The sequence below is a fragment of the Numida meleagris genome, chromosome 1 (genome assembly GCF_002078875.1).
Source record: "Numida meleagris isolate 19003 breed g44 Domestic line chromosome 1, NumMel1.0, whole genome shotgun sequence".
Taxonomy (NCBI): domain Eukaryota; kingdom Metazoa; phylum Chordata; class Aves; order Galliformes; family Numididae; genus Numida; species Numida meleagris.
Window position 1 is genome coordinate 109,145,737 of NC_034409.1, and position 22,335 is coordinate 109,168,071.

Consider the following 22,335-nt stretch of genomic DNA (forward strand, 5'->3'; position numbering starts at 1 on the left):
TGAAATGTACTAACCCATAACACTTAAAAAACTGTTATCAAACAGAGGTATCAAGGTAGGTGTCCAATCTAAATGCACAATTGCATGGAAATAAAAGGGCAAGAGTAAAATTTCAGTCTTACAGTGATCAGTTTTGTTTTAATATTACCCGTGGTTACCAGGATTATATAACACAACATTTCATATTTGTTTTAATAGCTAGATGAAAAGGAATGTGTTAAGATTAGAGTTACGTTAGTAATTTGAATCATTTTTTTAATTTAAGCTAGACTTGACCATTACTTTAGTGCTTTTTTTGTCTTTTGCTTTAGTGGTATGAGTAAAGCAATTAAGTAAGATATCTGATACGAACTCTGGTTTAATAAGTAGTTTGGATTTCACATTCATTTATAATTTTGACTATAAATGGCATTTTATTACACTGTTCATCAGCCTTTTATTGAACTTGCATCACTACCTAATATATAAAGCATCATTAAATGTTACTGAAGTATGCTTTGTGGCTTTTGGCTTAGAAGCTGAGATATAAACAGGAAACAAACCTGAGCCACTCCAGGATTGTTGTAGGGCACAAACCCTGATGAAACTAAACATGTCACAGACAGTTTTCTAGAAAGACTGGTAAATGTGATGTGATCTTGTGGTGCACCAGAAGATATTAACAGAAAAATGTTCCTTTTAGTATCTCACACATCCTTGAGCAACATAGGCAGTGCCCAGTGGCATGAGTAAAATCATTATATATAATGTGACATACCCAGCTCAGAAAAGAGAGAGCAGATAACAGTTAAGTTGTGTTGGCAGAACAGTATGTGGAAGATAGTGTCACTTCACTCCTGGTTCTTTTAATATTCAAAAGCTCTTAAAAACAAGTTAGAATTGCAGTACAACAGAATTTGGGATCTCAGTAGGACTGTGTTATCCCAAGTTGTGGATTTTCCTTTCTTTTCTTTTTTCTTTTTCGCTTTAACTGTTCAAGGATAATTGCCTGCATCTTGTATTTCGCATCTTATGTTTCTCACGGTCAGTCCCAAGGCTGGCAACAGGGTTATGGGAACCATTTGAAGAGGCAAACTTCTCTTACATTTTAGAAAAAAGGAAAAAGCGAAGGTGTTTGGCAGGCATTCAGATGGGACATGTCACAGAATATGCACAATGTAACTGTTGCTGTGGACACTAGCAGAGATCTTTCCTTTAGAAATGACAGGGAGGGGGAAGAGTATAACTTAAGAAACTCAGGGATGAAAACTAATATTTAAATAAAAACTGTTTGTTCTGGAAAGGTTTTTTCGTTCCTTTTTGTTTTTTATGTTTATTTTTTTTCCTCCAAAGCAAAGTCATAATTACTTACAATTTTATTCTCACAGGGATACTTGGTGGGAAGTTCTTGGAAAGAAGTCGCATTAAGAAGCCTGGGCAGGAGCTCTTCAAGAGTGAACCATCTGAATACTTCAAGGCTCAGGATCTGTTTATTGGAGCCAGAGTTTGTTTCCATGGCCACAACTTTCTTTTGGTGGATGCTGATGAGTACACTGTCAACTATATGGAGAAGCATGCAAATGAGGTGAAGCAGGCTCTTGTTATTTTCTGTTGGCTGTATCTTATCTGTATTATATTTTTCAGAACAAGTTATACCTAATTTCTTCAACCAAAGTTCAGAGCTCGGTGATCTGTTTCTAGCATTGAATTTAGGAGATGCTAGCTAGGGACAGCATGCAAGCCTGGATACTATTTACTGTCCATTCTCCTTCTACATTTTCACCAACCGCACTTAACTGTATTAAGGGTGGTTTTGAAGTGTATCCCTGTGTATTTCTTCCAGATACTGTTTATGGACCACTTATCCTTGAGTTGGTCTAACTCCTTTTGAACCTGCAGGTACTATTTGCTCCCACAGCTTTTTTCTGGCAGTAAATTTAAAAGATTCATTGCCTTGTATGTAAATAAATACCTATTGAAAGAAGTAAGCATCTTTTACTTGTTATAAACCAACCTGCTACTACACTGAATGCAAGTCCTAGTGTTTTGGAGTTTGGTGAAGATTCCCTTCCTCTTATGCACTACCTTCATGATGTAAATTTAAGACTCCTCCTACTAAATGTAATCCTATCCAAATAAGGGTCTCATTGCTTTTAGTGTGCCCTTGCTGGGCAACTGTGGCATGTAGAGACTGGAACTGTACACAGCTCTCAAGATGTGGCCATGTCCAATTTAGAATCTGACTGGTGAGACTATGTTATTGCCTGATTGGACTTATTTGTGTTCATACATATTTATTTGACTAAATAAGTCCCTTCTCGTATTATAAATTCATATCACAGTAAGGAACTGGGGCTTACAGTTTATGCTGAGTGTCACTACCTTTTGATGTTGCCTTCAGAGGGGAGAGCAGTAATAGGTAGAGAACTGGGGTGCTTCTGTTTAGTTATACTTTATGCTACCAGTCATTTTACGTAAATGATTGGTAAAGAAGCCCTCATTCAGCAAAGCCAAAAACATACCCAATAGGAAAAAAAAAATGGATCTTTTCTCTAGCAATTATCACCAAGGTAAAAAAAAAAAAAAAAAAAAGATACAGGGATGGAGAACCACAAAAAAAGAGTCACCGTGAGTTTTGTGGAGTTTTATTTTCATCTGGTTGGAAAACAAAAAAAGATAGACTTTGTGCTAAAATACTTGGGGGGAAGGGAAGAAAACACATCTGTGGTTTACTTGGGAATTTCTCTTGTGTGCAGTTCTAAACCAGTCAGTCTTAACAATGCATGAGCTCAGGAGGCGGAGCATTTCTGTATCCCAACCCCTTTTCAGGATTGTTGTTTCATCACTATGTAATTTTGAGCATTGCCCTTTGGACGAGACAGTGCTGTGAGGTCTTGGGGTTGTGTCTATGCTTCATAGCTGATGGTGGGGTCACAGCATGAACAGTGCCTTCAGCAAACTTCTGGAACTGCCTTTTGCTTAATCTTGTTGAGAGCATGCCTGGGGAGAATATCCAGGAAGGCTCATCAAGCTATGAGACACTGTTCTCTGCCTTTTGGTCCAGACCTTTTCTGAGTGGAGATGGGACAGGGTTCTTAGTGCAAAGTTCAGTTGTTCCCTGTCTGCAGGCTCACCACAGTTGAGTGAACCTGCAGGGCTATCAAGATGCCAATAGGCCTAGCATAGTCTTGGGGACTGAGAGTTTCAATCTTGATGTCATTGTGTTGTTGAGGTAGAGATAGATGCAGTCTGACCCTGTGCTGCATTTGGGCCACGTGTGCTGTTCTTACTCAGGTGAAAATAGCAGAACAGTGTGGTTTCTTTGCAGTGTGGAATTAGCACCACCTGTCTTCCCTAGAGAAATGAGGAATGTCTGAAAGTGCTTGTTAATGTAAAATGTTATGACTGCTAAATGCTTTAAGCAATAAAATACAAAGCTATATACATTGTGTTTTCTTACTGCTGGACTGTTTGTTCTCTTAGTAGAATAAAAATCAAAGCTATTCTCCAAAATGCAGCATGCATCATTAGGTTGTAAATGTTCTTTGGAACTGCTGTTTGCATTGATTATCTTGAAACAAATAAATGCAATCTTAGTTTTCCAGACTGAATGATTTTACGTTATCAAAATAAAATCTACTAAATGGGAAGAAAAGCACTAAAAGTACTCCTTTGAAGTGAATTTTAAAATGTTCTTTGTGCAGTGAAGATTTCAAAAGAGCTGGTAGGAAAAAAAGAAAGGTTTATTCTCCAAGGATAGATGCTTTATTCAGATCCTTTTGCGAGAGATCCAGAAGTAAGGATACACTTTATTTACCTCAGTTCATGAAAGGACTGTATATTCAAACCACAAGACTTTCAGCAGTCATTAGAGAAAAGAGAGAAGATGATTAGAAGTAGGGGAAACATTTTTCAGATTAATATTTGTCAGTTGTTTCTAAAATTAAAAATCTTTTTCCTTCTTTATGGAGAGGTTTCTTTTCAGTGCAACACTTTGGTACCTTTTCTGAAAACTTAGTGAAAGAAATCTGGATGGAATGTTTTTCTTTTGGAAAATGCCATTGATTTTCTGTTTCAAAATTGTATTTATTGTGTTGTATTTAAAGGGAGAGGTGAAAAAAAATCAATGAATCTTTTCATTGTGATCATAGCCAGTAATGAAAGTAACTTGAAGGATCTAATCTTCAAAACATTTTAATATGTTTAGTTTCTTTTCCAATTTGAGGAAAAAAAAGATGTATTTAGAAATTGTAAATTTACCTCCAAATGAAACATTTGTGTCATGCTTAATCATTGACTAGTATTATCCAGATCTGAAGAGAATTCTTTCAATCAAGGCATTGCTGTTTCTTCTTAGAAATTGATTCATCAACTCTGAACAATCTCAATTGTTTCAACTTCGTAGTCTTCTGCAGTACAGTCATGAAGGTTGATTTTGCTTCCATTGAATTCAACGTAACAAACTCTGACTTGGGCATAAGCAAGACAATGAAACAAAATGATGATGTGACTGCTAAAATGTCAGCAATTGCACGAGAAGTTGAGAAAATGGGTAAAGAGTTAGTGCCAGTCTGCTCACATACTTGATGTTTACATAGGTGTTTGCAATATATAGTTTAGAAAGAAGGTGTAAAAACAACTGCTTTGTCTGTGTGGAGATGGCGCTTTTTCAGCAGACAGGAAACTTTACCCATCTTTAAATACTCTACTGATCGATTCAATCGACTCAGCCTCAGATTAATGACTAAATACATAGACATCAATGGTAAAGATGAGCATAGCAAATAAATCTTTGGTAGAGCTCTAACACAAAAGTCTGAATATAGGGTAGAAGCCTAAGTTCTCCAGTGCTGCTTATCTGAATTCAATTTTATTTTAATCACTTATTTAAAAAGAAATATGCGTTCTTGTTACTTGATAGGAAAAATTGTTTCCTAACCAATTTCCGGTCTGGGTAATTCTGAGTATGTAAAACATAGTCAGTCTAATATGACTGGGCACATCTGTTGGAACAGCACATCAGAGCCGATGGTGAAGAGCATAGCTCTCAATTGAAGTTTGTTAATTGAAAGTTAAGTGAAATGTACCAGCAGAAAATGAGGACAAAGATATTAGAGCTGTACTTCAAATGTTTCTGCTTCTGTTTTAACAACCCATTGCTCGAAGCAAAAGTTGGATGTCCTTTCATGTATCTGCAATAAGCTTTCTGACAGTTCATGAGCAGATGATTTTAAGTGTTTTTGTTTTATATTTTCCAAACCTTGCAGACTTATACATTTGAAATGAAACAATGAAGAAACTAGCAGTTCAGAATTGTTCTGCATCTTCACAACTCTTGCTGGTACATGAGTTGCATAGTGCCTTTCTCTCTAATCTAATCTAATTTTGTCTTGTTTTCCTTTAAGTTTGCTGTGGCTGATACTGGTTTCATCTTCAAGAAACTGAAAGACATAGCTGAACCTCGTTCTCGAGAAATCAGACAGGTGTTTGCAGCCGCTGACCCTGAGCATACCAAGGTGATAGAGTATGACCCTTTCAGGTACGATGATAGATTTTGATTTTTAATATTTAATGAAGGCACATTTCCCCCCCCCAAACATATAGGGCATTACTATTTCTTGACACTTTCTGCACATTTGCTGACAAATGGCGTATGTTTCTTTGCATTTACTTGGAGTGTTTGAGGGAAAAAGACAGTGAATCCATGCCTTGGAAAAAGAGAAATGAGATAGCTTTGAGTAAGCTGAAAAGCACTACTAAAATATGTCTGCTTTTTATGGAGCTGGCTATTGTGAAGAAGAGTGAGAAAGCAGTAATATATTTACTGAAAGACAAACCCAGCCTGAGATAGTCAAATTAATTACTAGTTCATGAATTCAATAATTTATGCGTCCTGAAAATGGTGTTATTAGGGTTTTGAATTATTGATAAATAAGTCTACACAGAACCAGAGTGTACTAAAATGAGTGGATCAGTGATAAGCATCTTTGAAACACTGTAAAGCAGCAGTGAGAGCAATGCTTAGCACTTGCATAGTAATTTCAGCAGTGTCAGAGTGAGTGGAAATTTGGACTCTGGTAATGATCAGGATGTAACAATGGGCAAGCATATATAGTTACTTTGAAGAGAAAATAATGTTCAAATGCAAGCTGATTTCATTTTATCCCACATAACACTTGAGCTCCTGAACTGTGTTGCATACTGGTAAAGTTAGTGATGTGGAACTGACAAGGAGATTTTACCTAGAAGCTTTTTGGTTTTCACCATGGCAATACATATTTAGGAATGATCATAATAATTACAGCATATGAGTAGATGTATATTGCATGGAACGTCATCGCTATAGAAATGGTAACAGAGGCTGAAAATTTCTTGTGAAATGAGTCAGAAGATATTTAGAAATGAAGAAGTTTCTTCCAATAATTCAAAGTGAAAGTAGTGACAAATGATAACAAGCTGGTATTCAGAAATCAAAAATGAGTGATTAAAAGTAGGATTCAAACTAAGGGAATCCAGAGCTATTGGCAGTTTTTGTCAAAAAATTGAAAGTTAATGTGCATCTGGATAAACTTTATGGCACTTGGAAAAGGGTTTTAATTATATATTCAATAACTTTTAAATTAAGAAAGATTATAGTTCAAGTTATGAAATAATGATTTGAAAAACTGTCTTCTTACATGTACTATGAGCAAGTCAATCTTTCAGAACATTTGCATGACAAGATTGGTGGAGCACACTTTTAGAAGGGTGATTTTGCTTTTAAACAGCAGGGAATTGTTTTTATTTTATCAAGCAGATAAGTAAATTTAATTACAGCCCAGCTGTTTGATTTAGGTTGGTGCTGTTCTGTGCCATGGAGCAAGTCAAATTACGTTTTACTGAGGCACTTGGTTTCAGCAGTATAAGTGCTGAAATGCCCATGAGCAAGAGAAAAAATAGGGAAATCCACATAATGTTCCTTTAGCCTCACTGCTCACACAGGCCAATCTGAGCACCTGCTAATGGTCTGCATCCCTTCTGCTAAGGTCCTAAGGGTCCCAGACAGACAGCATTCACGCTGCCAGAGAAAGGGTTTGCCTTTAAAGAGCATTTGACTTTTGTGCTTTATAGTAATGTATAGTGTGTGTATATACATAGATACATATACTACTATATAGTAGTTTTTATTTTAAATCTGTGCATCTTATTTTAGGAAAGGAACATTTTTAATGACAAAGGCAAGAGAGAGCTTTTTTGCATCTATGAGAAGTGATAGATATTTTTCTATGAAAATACTCTTTCAGTTTTCTGTTTTCTTGTTTGCCTCACTGCTTATTTTAAGTCTGTCATGGCGTTCCATGACTCATACTAACTACAAATGATCATTTTTAATACTAGCAATTATTTGGATGACAGCTTCAACCAGCATAATAATCCTCTTATCTTAAATACAGCTAAAGCATTACTGTGCATGGAATTTTGTTGTTCAGACTTCTACCTGTACAAGTTTATACAAGCTGCATTTAAAACTACACCTGTAACTATGATGCAGTGAAGCAGAATTGTAATTATACAATTTACTTTATTCTCAGTATCCAAACTTATGGCACATCATCCAGGAAATAAATACACATCACATACTGAGGCTATTGCCTAAACTGATGTTTGAAATATCACAACTTTGTTAAAGAGAGAGGAAAAGAAAATAATTAAAACTTAGAAGGCTGTGTACCGCACTGTCCTAAACAGACTGTTTTATCTCAGAAACTATTGGCAAGGGAGTTCACTGTTAGCAACGAAGAACCACGTGGGTTTAGCAAAGATGCCTATCTTTAATTCAGCTTGAGAAACAGCTCTCTTAAGCAGTTAATTATTATTTCTTCTTTCTCTACCAAATTCAGATTGCAATCTGTCCTATTCTTCTAGAGCAAAAAGTGAAACAAAACATAATGAAGCTGTGGGAACTATTGTTGCAGCTTCTTTCTTTTTGTCAGGAAGAGTTTAGATGTAATTCTGTATGTCAGTCTTAGGTCTCACACGTTACCAATCACAAGAAAACTCCTTAATTCCCACATGAAACAATAACTGAACCTGAGGTTCTGATGACTTGATTGTCACTGACTGGCTTGAGAAAATATAAGGCTTCTAAAAGCACAACACTGGAAAAATCTGGGTCATATGCGGAAATCCAGTCTGTGGATTCATATTCACATGGGTAAAGCTGCATTCAGCTTTGATAGCCCAGACATTTAGAATGCCAGTCTTACTAGGCAGTTTTGTCCTCTACTTTTTCTAGAATATTAGTGAAGACAGAGGCTCCAGTTTTGCCTGGATCTTGTTACAATGTAGATAATTATATTTAGTGCGTGTAGTAATAATAATAGTGAAAAGATAATATAGGTAGATGGAACAAGTTTTGGTCACTGAGGTTTGCATAAACTCAAAATAAGGTTTGTCTTGTCTTGTCTTTTCCTTATATTTATCTCCCCCCCCCGCAAATAAAAGAAGTTACTGATTACAATATGAAAAAACAGCAGTTGACGTAGACTCTATATGGTGTTTAGCATCCTTTTTTTGAATAACTGTGCATATTCTATGAAGAGGTATCATCACTTGAACAGAACTGCAAAAGCCTGAGAGGAAGTGACTGAAAAATTACATTTGTTAACAAAATTTTGTAGTTTTGATGGGTGCTAAATTTCTGTGCTTTCAGTTCAGATGTGGATGTTAAGAGATTCATTACCAGAATCACCAAGGAATTTAATTGTTCCTCAACCAGCAGTTTGAATCTTGTGTCATATCTTTGTCCATCACTAGTAATTTCTTCCATTTATTTTCAAGGATTGGTATATAATTGCAGTGATTCAATACCCACAAGAGTGCCACAAGAAACAGTTTTAATTGCATCAGCCATTATGGTAGAGTTTAGTCCCAGTGCAGTTTTTGCAGTAACACCATAAATAGATAATCTAATTTTGTCTGGAATACATAAGTCTATGTTGGTGCTTGCTGTTAAGAAAATCCTACTGAATGTGAGTTCATTAGAGACAGGCATTTGGAATCGTAATGCCAACACATAGGTACGCTAATCCAGGTTTGTCAGACAAGGAGCCTTGTAACTACAGAGGTAAAGTACAGTCCAGTTTTCTCAGGAAAATTAGAAGTCCCCTAGATTTCCTTGCTATGTGTTTTTCCTCCTTCACATTGTGTATTCACCCAGGACATATGAAGAACTCCGTAATCACTGAAGGCAATGCAGTCCCAGCTGCAAAGCTTTCAACATCTCCAAAAGCAGTCCTCCGCCCCTCTTCCAACAATATAAACCAGAAGGTTTTACAGATAAATTTATATGTATAAAAGTGCATACCAAATGTATATAGAACTTTTACGTATAACAAAACTAAATTAGTCCTGAAGTTTGTGTCCGTTTGCTGTGAAGTGCCTTCAGGAGCTTATCACTCCAGTGCTATTAGCAGCAACAAATCCTTGATATTAACAGGAATGACTAGTCATTCAGTACCAGCACTGACCTATCTCATGGATCTCAGGAACATTTCTTCTTCCTTGGGTTGGGCTGATTTTTCTGAGCAGCACAAGCAACCTTGTGAAAAGGCATTTTGGGCTGTCCCTGTGGGCTCTGGCAGTGTCCAAGCATCAGCTGGTCTTGCTACTACCTCCTTTATTTCTTTCTTACCAGGAGAGCTTGTGATTACAAGTTGGATGTAATTTCCTGCTCTTTCTCTGTGGCCAGTTTCTGTTCCCGTTCCCCTGGCTTTCCCATGAACACTACCCCAACGGGACCAGCTTTCATAGTGCTTTATGGAAAGCGGCTTAACACTTTATGAATGTTCTGTTCTTTGTTGGTGTCTTCCTCACTTCTCTTCTGCTGTTATTAATTCTTTCTGTTTTACGCAACTCTTCTTTTACATAGTTTATGTTTACAGATAATTAATCATATACTGCAATATGCAGAATACAATTAGAATCAATATAGTACCCTGTATAATTTACTACATTTTTGAAGAAATGCAGTGACAAAGTTATTCTCTGCTAATGTTCTGTGCTAGTACAGCATTTTTAGGCAAAAAGCTTCAGTCGAGCTTATTATGTGTTTTTGTATGTGTGGCCAACAACAGAGGAAACATAGACATCTTCCAAAAGTTAAAAGTTTCAAGTACTTCCCATTAAACGTTTTTGAACAGACCTGAATTTCAAATGTAAAGATTTTAAATAAATACAGCATTTTATGAGTGCCCTTTAATAGTTGCTTTCACAGGATTTTAGTGATTATTAGCTCTTTAACAACTGTGCTTAAACTAATGTAGGCTGTTGTTTTTGTAAACAGAAATTTAATAATCAGTATCACGGATGGAGCGTTTTCCGAACATGAAATTATGACTCTTGGGCGCCATTACAGAGAGAAAGAAGAATATGAAATGGACCACCACTTCCTCCTTGCAAAGGCTCAAGAACAACTGAAGAAAAATAGCTTTGAAAATTTTGAACAACTGTCTGCAGTACTTGTATACAATGACCGTGAAAAGTAAGTTTCTTCTATTATCCTCAGCTGCTATTTTGAAAACTCTTACTGGAAACCTACCTACTTTCTGTTTGTTGCTAAGCAAATAATGGATTGCAGTCAGAGAATACTTTTTCTAATGTTAAGCCTCTCTCAACGCTTGACAGTGGACAAGGAAAGGGTAGCCTTTATGTTTGCTTTTCATTTTGTTCAGGGACTTTTTGTTATAGTTGCTACACTAAGTATTAGGTGAGCTAATCAGATGCCTGTTCACAGGCAAAACGGTATACTTAATCAAAGAGGAAAATAGGGATTTAACAACAACAGTAACAAAAATTTGTAGTCAATCCCTTATGTGAATCATTTGCCCTTTTTGTTCTGTGATGTCACAGATGAAGAATAACAGAGAATCACTGAGAACCTCAAGGGGAGGAGACAGGCTACCATGTGCACTTCAAGTTTATCAGCTGTATAATAGTGAAACTTCATAAAACACATTTTCGTCACCTCTTCCCCAGTATTCCTACACAATTCCCTGTCCATGTTGACATTAACTTGAAATAAACCTAGCAAATACCTAATGCACAAGTCTCCCCTTCTGTTTGTCTTTGTGTAGATGTGAACTGCTGCCCTATGAGACCTGCCGGACTATTTGCAAGTCCTTCAAGTTGCCATTGTCTGATGATCTTCTACAAACTATACTGACCATGTAAGTTAAAGGCAGGCAGTGCAGTCTCCACTGAGTACAAATCAATCTCAAATATCTACTGCAGACACCTTTCTTATGAGATTGTCATTTAGGCAGTTTTAATCATTACATTGTGCTAATTTTTTTCCCTATATGCATGTAGACTTTTGTAATTACAGAATATTTATAATCAACTGCAATGTAACCAGCTTAACAACATCTCTTTGTTTTTATCTGGCATGGCAGATCACCTGGATTTTGCCAGAATTCTGTGAAAATAGTATTATGGTAGTCAACTACTGGTACTTAGCATTATCAATAAGATTTTATTTATTTATTTTGCATTAGTGTTTCCTTCATATATGTAAGGTAAAAACAATTTCATGGAAGCACATTATGTGAGATTTAAGAAACATACCAAGATGAATACAATGTCCTTGAATCAAGGACACTGAATCAACGACATTGATTTTCATTGATGCTATGTCAATGAATTGTGTAGACTTCATCAGTAGTAAATAAAAGTGCTTTGTTTCTCTTATTAATCTTATCTGAAACATTTATTTTATTGTAATTTTTAAAAAGAAAAAGGAGTATTGCTGGATTCTGGTGTTTTTCCATAGCACATCTAACTATTTTGAGACAAGTTGCTTGACTAGCTGTATTCATGGGAATAGAAATGAAAAGAGCTAATATTCAGTGCAATTGTTTAAAGGCTAGAGTTCAGAGTAACCCATGGTATTGTGAATACTTATGTCATGGTGAATTTGGTTTTCATTGATTTTTGCAGCTTTACTGGAAACAGGTAAAATACATGCTCATTGGTCTTTTCTTTCCCTCATGGGAAATCACTAAATATTTTGTCTGTGCCTTCACACTGTGTAAAATGCAGAGGCAGGTCTTGTCACATTTAGATGTTTTCAGGTATACATGCTTCTTGATTTCAAGACTAATTTCAAACTTAACATCTAGGTTTATCAAATTACGAATATACTCTTGTCAAGCAGAAAGCTGGAATCCACTTTATTAAAATATTTACTTACTGTGCAACCAAGGCTTCCCACTTCAATCAGCATCAGCAAGATTGCTTTAAGAAGCCTAAGGGGCTATTTTCTACAAAGCCCTTTTCCCTCTAGACCAAAAACTTTCAGAATAGTTCCCTTCAATAGCCAGATAAACACCTTTGGCAACTGGTTGGCCATTCATCACTTCTGACAATTGAGTTACAAGCCTTAGACATCAGACGCATGCCTAAGTTTTAGCACTAATCTAAAACTCAATTTTAGAATTCTCACTAAGCTGCCCAACACAAAAAGTGTCAGAGGACAGTTGGCATCCTCTGCTAAACAAGGAGTTCTCATAGTTTCACTTCATAAAGGCTGCAAATGAATAGATGCACAGACATGGGACTGAAGATTCTTCATGTACTAATTCAGTGCTGATGAAAAACAGACAGGCCCCCTACGTCATAGGCTCCAGAGGCATGTTTATTGTTTGTGAATTTATACTAGGAAAAGCTTTTGCGAGATGAATCTCTTCTCTTAAACAGTCTTAGTGTAGGCAGATAAAAAGAAAAAGCCCAGTACACTACAATAAAAATAAGAGATAAGCTTAGAAGACAAGGAGGAAGCCTGGATTTCACCCAACTCTAGGCAGGTATCTGTAACAGCTGAACTGGGACTCAGCCACTGTAGGTTCTTTCTGTAGGGGATATAGGAGAGGGAGTCATTTCAGCCTGTGTTACAGCTGGATTTCTAAACTACCATCCATTTTCCTGTGAAAGGGGCCATGGCCAGTTAATATGCCAGATTTCTGTATGAGAAAGTTACATGGTGTGAAGCTGGGCCTTAGGAAACTGTAGAAGAAGTATTCCATATGACAGTGTGATGCATAATGCTGATTCTAAGTTACAATAGTAGCAGTTCTGAAAGATGTCAATTTTTGTGGTGAGTCACTGCACTGCCGAAAAGGAAGAATGTTCCATTCTTAATGTTGTGTGCAGTTGGCACTGCCTGATAAGTGTATTGTTTCATGAGGGTGCAGAGTTGGGGAAAGATTTTGTGAACTGTATTTTATAAAACTTAATTTCCAGTAATCTGAAAACTGAAAAGTAGAGTCAGATGAATAAGATTTAGAATTTACTTTTTGTCTTGCTTTTTCTAGTTCTCTTTGAGACTGAAGAATCATGAAACAGACAGGTTTATTGTTAATGCAGAATAGTCTGGCTCCTGGGAAGTATGCAATTCAATGGGGGCAAAGTTTGTCATCAACATTCTTTCTGTTTGTTGTTTTGGGGCTGTTTTTGTTGATGTTCATTTTTGAGGAGGAGGCATGCAATTTTTTCATTGATGTTTCTGAAGCAAGTAGCGGTAGTGTTCCTAATGTGTGTATCCAAATTTATGAAAGAGGAAAATGGTACAATAAAACTTGTTGGACTGTTTCCCACAAAATCAGTATATTTAACTAATGCACTAGCTGGACCCTATTCAGCTATAAAATGATCCTAGACAATGTGATCAGATAATAGTTAAAGACTGAAGCTGTATGTTTATTCAGCTTTTCTCTCTGAGATTAGGTGGCAAAGAATTTCTGTAGGACTTTATGGTTTTATTTTTCCATTTTAAAAGGTAGTATCCTTAAAATATTTAATATTTACATTTGTAAATTACATCTCAATGATCTATCACTTATTAAAATCAAGGATTGGAACCAGAAATTACTGTCTGATTTTATGATCACCTCCAGATGACCCAAGACTTTGTTTACTGTGCACAAAGAACATTCAATTTCCACAAAGTGCAGGGAGAATTAGCACAAAGACTGTGAGGTTTCAAAAGATCCTTTTAAATTGTCTGTCTGAAGTAAATTTATATTTTCAGTTGTTGGGGGATGGTGAAATAGTAGGATTTGGGTACCCCGCTATTCATTTCTCTAATCCACAGAATTGCAGGGGTTGGAAGGGACCTCGAGATCATTAAGTCCAACCCCCTGCTAAAGCAGGTATCCTGCAATAGGTCACACAGGCAGGCATCCATATGAGTCTTGAATATCTCCATAGAAGGAGACTCCATAAGCTCGCTGGGCAACCTGTTACAGATGGCTTATTAAAAGATACTTCCTTTCTCTGTCAGACTTGTTTCACTTAGGTGTTTAATTACAGGACAACATAGACTCTTTTTAATCACAATTCATTAAGCAACGCAGATGCTATACTCTTGTTTCTGCCAGTAAAATGTGGTCGTTTATTATAAGCATTTCTATAAATTTATGCAAGCATAATGAACAATTATAGTTGATTTAATGAATAAATGTTGCTATAGTGCTGAAGAAATGAATTCAGATTTTTTTCCGTAACATTTTAATTTGCTGCAATGTTAAATGTAAGCTAACAAGGACTTAGAACGATGCAGTCCCTCCCCAGAGGGTATACAAGCAGCTGTCAAATAATGACAGAAAAAAATGGTGGGTAAAAGAAATGGATGACACTTGTCAATGATCTTGTATTAGTTTAGCTAAGCATATATCCCTATTTTTAAAATATCTTTTAATTCTGCTTATAACGGGCTCCATAGTTCTCCTCTTCACAGTACTAGAATGAGTCTATTGGACTCTGGAGGAGTATTTGTGGATCTTAAGCTGTGGAAGCACAAGAAGTGGGAAAGAACTTTTTTTAAAAAAGAGGTAAATTAATTAATCTCTAGTTCCTCAGGTAGCAGTGCTACTTGATGCTACTTACAATGGGCCTCCTACATGATCATCCCAGTTCTCATGTCACTAATAGGCCAGGCCACGCCCCTTCTGTCTGCGCAGCTTTTCCCTGGCTTGTGGCTGTATAATATCTTTTTTAAAAAACATAATTACCTACCTCTAATGGTTTGTTTACAGTTGACCTGTTTCTCTCAGGAAGCTAACCAACTCTCTTTTCTTGCTGTGAGAAGTGTCCTGGTGGCAGCACCATGATTGGAAATGGTCATGAGATCATTCTCCTGCCCTCTATATTGTGCTTTACTGCCTAAGACTCACTTGGCTATTTATTATGAAAAGACTCCAGCATGAATATTTGAATCTCTTAAGAGAAATTATTTCTGTTATTTATTATCATGAGGAACTGATGGTTCAATTTATAGTAAGTAGTTCAAAACGAGAATAAATGTATACCGAGGATAGTAGCCATTACTTAGCTGATACTGATCTGTTGCATCTGTGCTTACTACCTTAAATCTTTTCATAATAGCAATTTTTGAAAATTCAGGTATACATTTTATTACAGAGGGATCAAGAAACAGCTGAAGAATCCCAACTTTTTTTTAAAGGTTAAAGCAGCATAATGCCCCTCCTCTTCTAATATCAGATTAACTACTTAATACATGCTATTAAAAACTAGAGAATACAAAATCTCTACGTGTACATTAACATTTGTTATGAATTTGCAGATTTTGGGTTGCAGAGTTGTTGGTGGGAAGGAAAAACTGTTAATTAGTAGCCTTTAGAGTCACCAAAGCACCCTCAGAAATAACCATCAAGTAATTTAACTAGATTTTTGACATAGCTGGAGTTTTTCATAATAAATATACCTTTATAAGCAGAAACGTCATTATTTCTGATGTGAGAGTAGCTAGCAATAGGACAAGAGGGGATGGCCTCAAGTTGTACTCAGGGAGGTTCAGGTTGGATATTTGGAAAAACAGCTCCAAAGGAGTGGTGAGGCATTGGAACAGGCTGCCCAGGGAGGTGGAGAAGGTGTTCAAGTACCATGCTGATGTAGCACTGACAGACATAGTTTAGTAGGCAATATTGGTTGTAGGTGGGTGGTTGGACTAGATGATCTTAGAGGTCTTTTCCAACCTTAATGATTCTATGATTCTGTTCTAGGGAAAAAACGTCCCTGACAATGTTGGGGATGGGGAAGTGACTTACATAATCAAAAATCACATGTATTGTTGAAGTCATAGGGCAAAACTAGAGAGAAACAGATTCAAGAGATCTTTGTTGCATCTTCTTGATAAGACAAATCTAATTTCCTTACTGAAGAGCACTGTCAGTTTCAGTCATATTAATTCCAGGCTCTGAAATGTATAACATCTCTGTCCTAATAATGCAGAACTTGATAACATCTCTTCATTCCATCTGGATGCTCTGTACTGAATTACAAGTATGTGCATTTAGTAGATTGGTGCAATAAGTCACAGTAGTAAAAAGACCTAAAAGTAGATTATTTCCTCTGGACTACTCTAGAGTGATATTTTAAGCCGCTTTCTGCAGCTTTTTAAATATGAGATTTAGTAGTCCCATTTCCCATGCCCACCTTAAAACTATAGTTAACTTCATGCGTGTGTTTTGCCTCAGCTTGCTCGAGCTGTCAGTTTAAAGGATTTTCTCCTTTTTAATGCTCTTCGAAAGCAGAAGCAATGTTTTTCCTTGACTTCATTGCCTCAACATAAAATTGATGTTAAAGAGATTACACATCCTCTCTTAATCTTCATTGAAAATTCCTACTTATGCAGCTCTGCATCTTGATAGTAACCTTATATTTCGAATTTTCAGAAATAGGAAAAGCTTAATACATGTATGCTAGTACATATGATAGTTTAAAAAAAAAAGTCATGATTGTTCTGAGATTCAAAATCTGCCAGTTTTATTTCCAAGAGCTTTTTTTTTTTTTTGTCTTCTTACTCCCAATGCAAAACTCTTTTGTTTCCACAATTGCCACCTGCAAAAAACCCAGACCAAACCAAATAGGAGGGTTTCTCCTGGCAGTGTTTCAGGCTCCTCTTTAATGCTAGCAGCAGTAGCATTCTTCTCTGACTTTACTTTCATCTTCAGTGTAACTCACTGTACTTAACATTTCAGTTTATCACTAGCATCTCTGTTTGTGGCTTTCAGTATATTTTATATTGTCTCATGTGCTGACTGTTAAATGAAAGGCATGGGAGGAGGAGAGGAAGAACTGCTGTTTATTGCAGTTTATTTTTGTCACTAGATTTATTTCTCCTCCAGTATTGTTTTCCCATCTTATGTTGTAAAGTCATCCTTCAAGTACCTTTGTACTTAATTTTTACCAGGGCCCTCTCCAGTGATTTGGAGAACTGAAGGGTTTTGAGGCCCGTGTTTTGTGCAGTGCTATTTCTTTAAGAACAAAATAAAATGACTGTCTAAAGAAATTGTTTCCTGGAGATCAGTGTGTCATCTTGTTCCTACATGTGCAATATTATTTTTCTCACCATGTTACATGGTAGAGTTGCTTAACCTGGGGTTTCTCACCAGAAATTGCTTATTGAGTCTGGCTAGTCACATGTATCTCTCCACGGACACTAGCAAAGCACACCCAAATCCTTCTCCTCAGGGCTGCTTTCAAAACATTCTCCACCCAGCCTGTATTTTCCAGTATCCACTCCTACTGGACATATTTTCCAGTGCATCTTTCTACCTGTTTCTTTTCTTTACAAAGAAATTACACACTGACCATCCCCAACTCTATTTATCACCAATTGTGAGATCCCAGTGTTGGAAAAAGTTGGGCAATGGTTAAAAAGTAAAATGAAATTACTTGGAATGTAATGAACCTTAAAGAAATTGTATGAGGGACATTAATGTGCATGAAGTATATGGAATGTAAGGTGTGATATAGAAATTAACGCAGCATTTTTCTGTATTCTTACCAGTGTTTGGCTCTAAAGGACTGAAAAGCAATTATCCAGAAAATAGGGCATTAGTATGATGTGGATAACATTATATACCTGTTAAAATTTTCATTTAATAATGAAGCATCTTATGGATATCCTGCTTAGGTTTGAAGATGGCCATAAGAAAGTGGAATATAAAAAGTTTGTGGATGCAGTGAACTGGAGAGAGAAACAAATCCCTGCTTTCCAGACAATAAAGCTTCCTCCTAAGGTAAGACCACTGTATTTGAGCAAAGGAAAAGTTAAAAGTCAGCACGTGAGACACTTGTGTAATTTGGGCAAGTGTAACATGAGTACCTCATCCAACAAAGGCTATAACAGTTTTCATCTTTTCATATTTGTGCCTGTTTTCATTTTTGTGCCTTCATGTAATTAATTTTTTTCTAGGAGGATTAGGATTAACCAAAGAAGTAAGACAGGGAAGAGAAGGCCTGTAACACACTCATGCCTAGGGGGTGTCACATCTCAGTGATGCTTTTCTGGAAGAAAAAGAAAAGAGGGGGAAACAAGCGTATTTGTCCTTGAACAATGGGTGTGAATAGCACTCCACTCACAAATATTGTTGCTGCATGTCAAATGATCTGTTTGGCTGCTGGGATAGCCAGGAAATTCTTTAAACTCCACTGTCACCACAGAAAATAGCTATATATTTTTTTTATAACTCCATGGGAACTTGTGTATAATACAGCACATCACTGGTAGGCATGTAGCAGAATCAGTATTGAAGGACCAACTTTGCATATCTCCACCAGCCTGCTACTTAGGGTAAATAAAAATGTGGCATCAACAAACTGCAGAAATTAATCTGATCTTGCCATCTTGTGCTGAATGGAACATTTTAAAATAGATGGTACATAAGGCAATTATACTGATTTTTTTTTTAAATCATGTAACAGATAAACATGAAGCCCTTCTGCCAAATCATAGTTTTGCTATTCTGGCCTAGCCCATGTGTTGCTAGACTTGTACAGAATGTGTTTGATTTTATTCAGATCACTTAGTAACACAGCATTCCCTTAAATTTAAGTTCAACAGTGACATATTTTTAACTCAGTATTCCTCAAGTACTTTGCTAATAACCTGGCTTCTCTCTCTTCCTTGACTTACAAGCTTTTTCTTCTGTAACATCTCAAACTCTGTGTTGTCTAACCTGGGCTCTGTGATGCTGCTTTACTCTGCTTTCTGTGGTGGTTTCTTTTTCACTTGGTAATTGGGAAGTATTTTTCTTGTTGAGATAAAATCAAAGTCCTTCCACATGTTTTATACAGCAGTCCTGTGCCTCCTATGGAGTCGGTTGTGTTCAGTGGGTCTATTTTGTTTTTACAGAATAATTCTGTTTTGGGGCTATAATTCGGTATTTAAACAGTGCTCACTTTCAGGAGAGTCTGCCAGGATAAGGGGACTCATGGGCCTTGGTACTGTGCTCATGAAAGAAGGTCAGAGCCTGTGCCAGGAGGATTTTGCCTTCAAGGTGGTGCTAAGCTTCAAAAAAAAAAAAAACCCCCCCAAAAAAACCAAGCCTGAAAGAAGCAGACACACAGATACACTTTGTTTAATGTGTTTGACTGTTTTTTCCTCACAGCTGCATGGCTTCTCTAGCCATTGAGCAAGACTTGCTTTCTGGCAGGTGAGGGAAAGGGATAGCTCCTATGGGGTGAAGGTGGTGCGCAAGCAGTGGTGGTACTATGAATATTCTAATGAAGAGGTAATAAAACAGATCAGGAAAAGCTCAGTGAAAGAAAGGATTTAAGTCTTGTTAAATTTTTCAACTTCAGAATCCATTAGTCACTCTTTTCATTAGTTTGGATTAACGTTGATATTTTCAGGTTACGATATCTGTATTTCACAGCTGGATTTCAGCAGTAATGTTGTGGTTGTTTAGATGACTTTTTTCTTTATTTCATTTTTTTGCTGTGTTTTTTAGTATTGAATTGTAGATGACTTGTAAAGTTTTCAAGTATAAGTGTCTTAATGAAGAACATACAAAACATACAGCATTATTTAATTTGAAAATATCTGCAAAAGGCCTAATGATAGAAAACATACGTTCAATAAAATATTCTGCACGATTGTTAAAAATGTTCAATGTTTTAAGAGGATGTGCTATGTAAAGGTCCACATGTTCACAGAATATTTGTATGTGGAAGTGAAGCAGCATATTCAATCTTAGTTGACCTGCTTTTAGTTATTGCTGTTTCCCCTGTTGTATTCTAAGATTCTCTCTGGGTTACTATTTTCAGAACGAAGATGACTGGAATGGACAGCCACCATTCCTTCCTGTGAAAAGAATCACATACTTGCCTCTTCTGGATGACCTGTTTGGCAAAGAAGAATGATCCAAACTGTGAAATTCACTGCTTTTGGATTAGTGTTTGTGCTCCAACACTTACTTAGATATTGAAGACATTTTATGTAAAACAAAAATAAAACAGATGCAGGTTTTATTACATTTAGTTTCTTACCTAAATATATATACATACTTTGTGTATTTTTAACTCCTAAATCAACAGTACTCTTTCATGCTTATGCTAGCATAATTAAAACTATGATCCTTGTGACTAGACACATGGAGAGTGTACAAGCAGCCGGAACTACTTGAGTTAAATACAGCAAAATCTGAATGACACTACTTTGTTCTCTAACAAAAGAGATTGTTGGATAGCCTTGTGTAATATTAGGTCAGATAGAATTAGCACAGTAGGATAATTCTCTTCGCACTTCCTCTCTTGCTTTTTGGCTTATATCTGTCTTTTTGCTATACCCATATAGTAGTACTTAAGTGTTGTTTGTGTCTAAGTTTGTTATCTTACAGAGAAAGTAGTTCCAAGATTTTAGAACAGTGTAAAGTTGCTCTGGTATCAGAGATAATTATAACCTACTAATGTGGAAGTAAATGTCTTGCAGGCAATGTATGAAAGCTATCAGCTCTTGATTTTTGTTTTAGATGTAACTCAGATTGGTAACCACTCAGTTTTACTCAGGTGAGACATGAACGAAGAAAAGGCATTCTGGTGCCATCTTAGTGAGCTGCTTTCTTATGGTGTCACTGAAATTGCCCTTTGAAAATTGATACCTTTCTCTTTGCTTAAAATGGTGATGAATAAGTGGAGCTCCTGTTAACATTTTTATACTTTTTTAAGCTTGTGTAAGCTCAGAGCCCTGGTTATATCTCAGTTTACCACATGAGCTTGTGAGAGACGTAATTACTTCTATTTAAAGGATGGAATAGCTGCGGTGAAGGGAGGAGCTGGTTCATCCACAGTGACTCCATGGTGAAGGGGATGTGGTGTGAGCCTGCTGCTGGGAAGCTCACACACTCAGACTGAGAACCCTGTGCTTTCTGTAATCCAAAATTGCAATTTGATGAGAAAGTTTGATGTAAGAGGATGAGAATTCAGCATTTTTAAATCCGCAAACTAAGAGACAGTAGTTCAAAGGATAATTAGATTATTTTTTGAAACTTGTTAAAATACTCCAAATTGTAGACAAGACTATGTACTGCTTTTTGATCCAAAAGAGGAAAATAGTTTCTTACATGACAAGAAAATTACCTGATTGTGGAGATAGTGTCAGGAGCCAAAAGAATAACTTCCATTTGAAGCCAGTGTGATGAAAGCTGAAGATCTTTCAAACATGCCACCAAAACTGGATTTGACACTTAAAAAGTTATTAGGGCAACTGTATTCGTTTAAATGTGCCCAGACTTCAGCAGGATATCTTGCAGTTGTAGAAATCTTGTTCAGCTGACAGTTTTGAAGGAAGAGGTTTTCTGAAGATTAAATGCTCAGAATCAAAATTTCCCAAGTAGCTTTTAGAGACAGGAAACTTCCTTTATGTGCATAGGACAAAGGGACAAAGCATAAGAAATAGAATGTCATATCATTTTGTGTAGAACCCTCTTGGTACATGTCTTATCAATCGAGGGTCTGGTCTGGTCATGGTCGAGAATGGTGATTGCACACTGGAACCAGTGCAGAGAAGAACTAGAATGGTGGCCAAGAGAACGGAAATAAAGAAGACTAAAGAAATGTGGCTTATTTAGGGAAACAAAATGAAGGCTCAAAGAGAATACGGCTGCTGTTTGTGAATTTGTTGTGGGTATGTATTGCAAGCAAGGAAAATAATCTTTCAGTTCAGGACATAAGGAGCCTAAGAAAAAATAGGTATGGTTAGCCAAGAAAAAATTTAAACTGGACAACAAAAAGTTCCTAACCTTCTAAAACAAAGAGGGTCACTAACAGGCTTCCAAGAGCAAAGAATGCAGTTAGTTTTAACATTGAAACATATCATCTGATAAGAGTAATTATAGGATGTGTTGCCTGTGATATTGAGGACTGTATCTGGTACTGAATGATGATTCCTCCTAAGCGGAGCCCATTGAATGAGGATTTTTTTCTTCTTTTTCAAATAATAGTGAATTATCTGATTTCTGATTTTTCAGTATTTCCTATTGATACTCTGCGTAATTTGTTCACACCATTCTGAGT

At 36.5% G+C, this 22,335-nt stretch overlaps 1 protein-coding gene across 3 annotated transcripts in view; it reads left to right on the top strand.

The window, feature by feature from the left end:
* EFHC2 (EF-hand domain containing 2) overlaps positions 1-20,874 on the top strand; it is a 61,186-nt gene extending 40,312 nt beyond the window's left edge. For all 3 annotated transcript variants that reach the window (XM_021407291.1, XM_021407310.1, XM_021407300.1), the window contains 6 exons: positions 1,368-1,564; positions 5,385-5,518; positions 10,304-10,501; positions 11,094-11,186; positions 17,954-18,059; positions 20,089-20,874. In XM_021407291.1, coding sequence (XP_021262966.1) covers positions 1,368-1,564; positions 5,385-5,518; positions 10,304-10,501; positions 11,094-11,186; positions 17,954-18,059; positions 20,089-20,184 — 824 coding nt within the window. In that variant the 3' untranslated portion in view covers positions 20,185-20,874. The remainder of the gene's footprint in view (positions 1-1,367; positions 1,565-5,384; positions 5,519-10,303; positions 10,502-11,093; positions 11,187-17,953; positions 18,060-20,088) is intronic.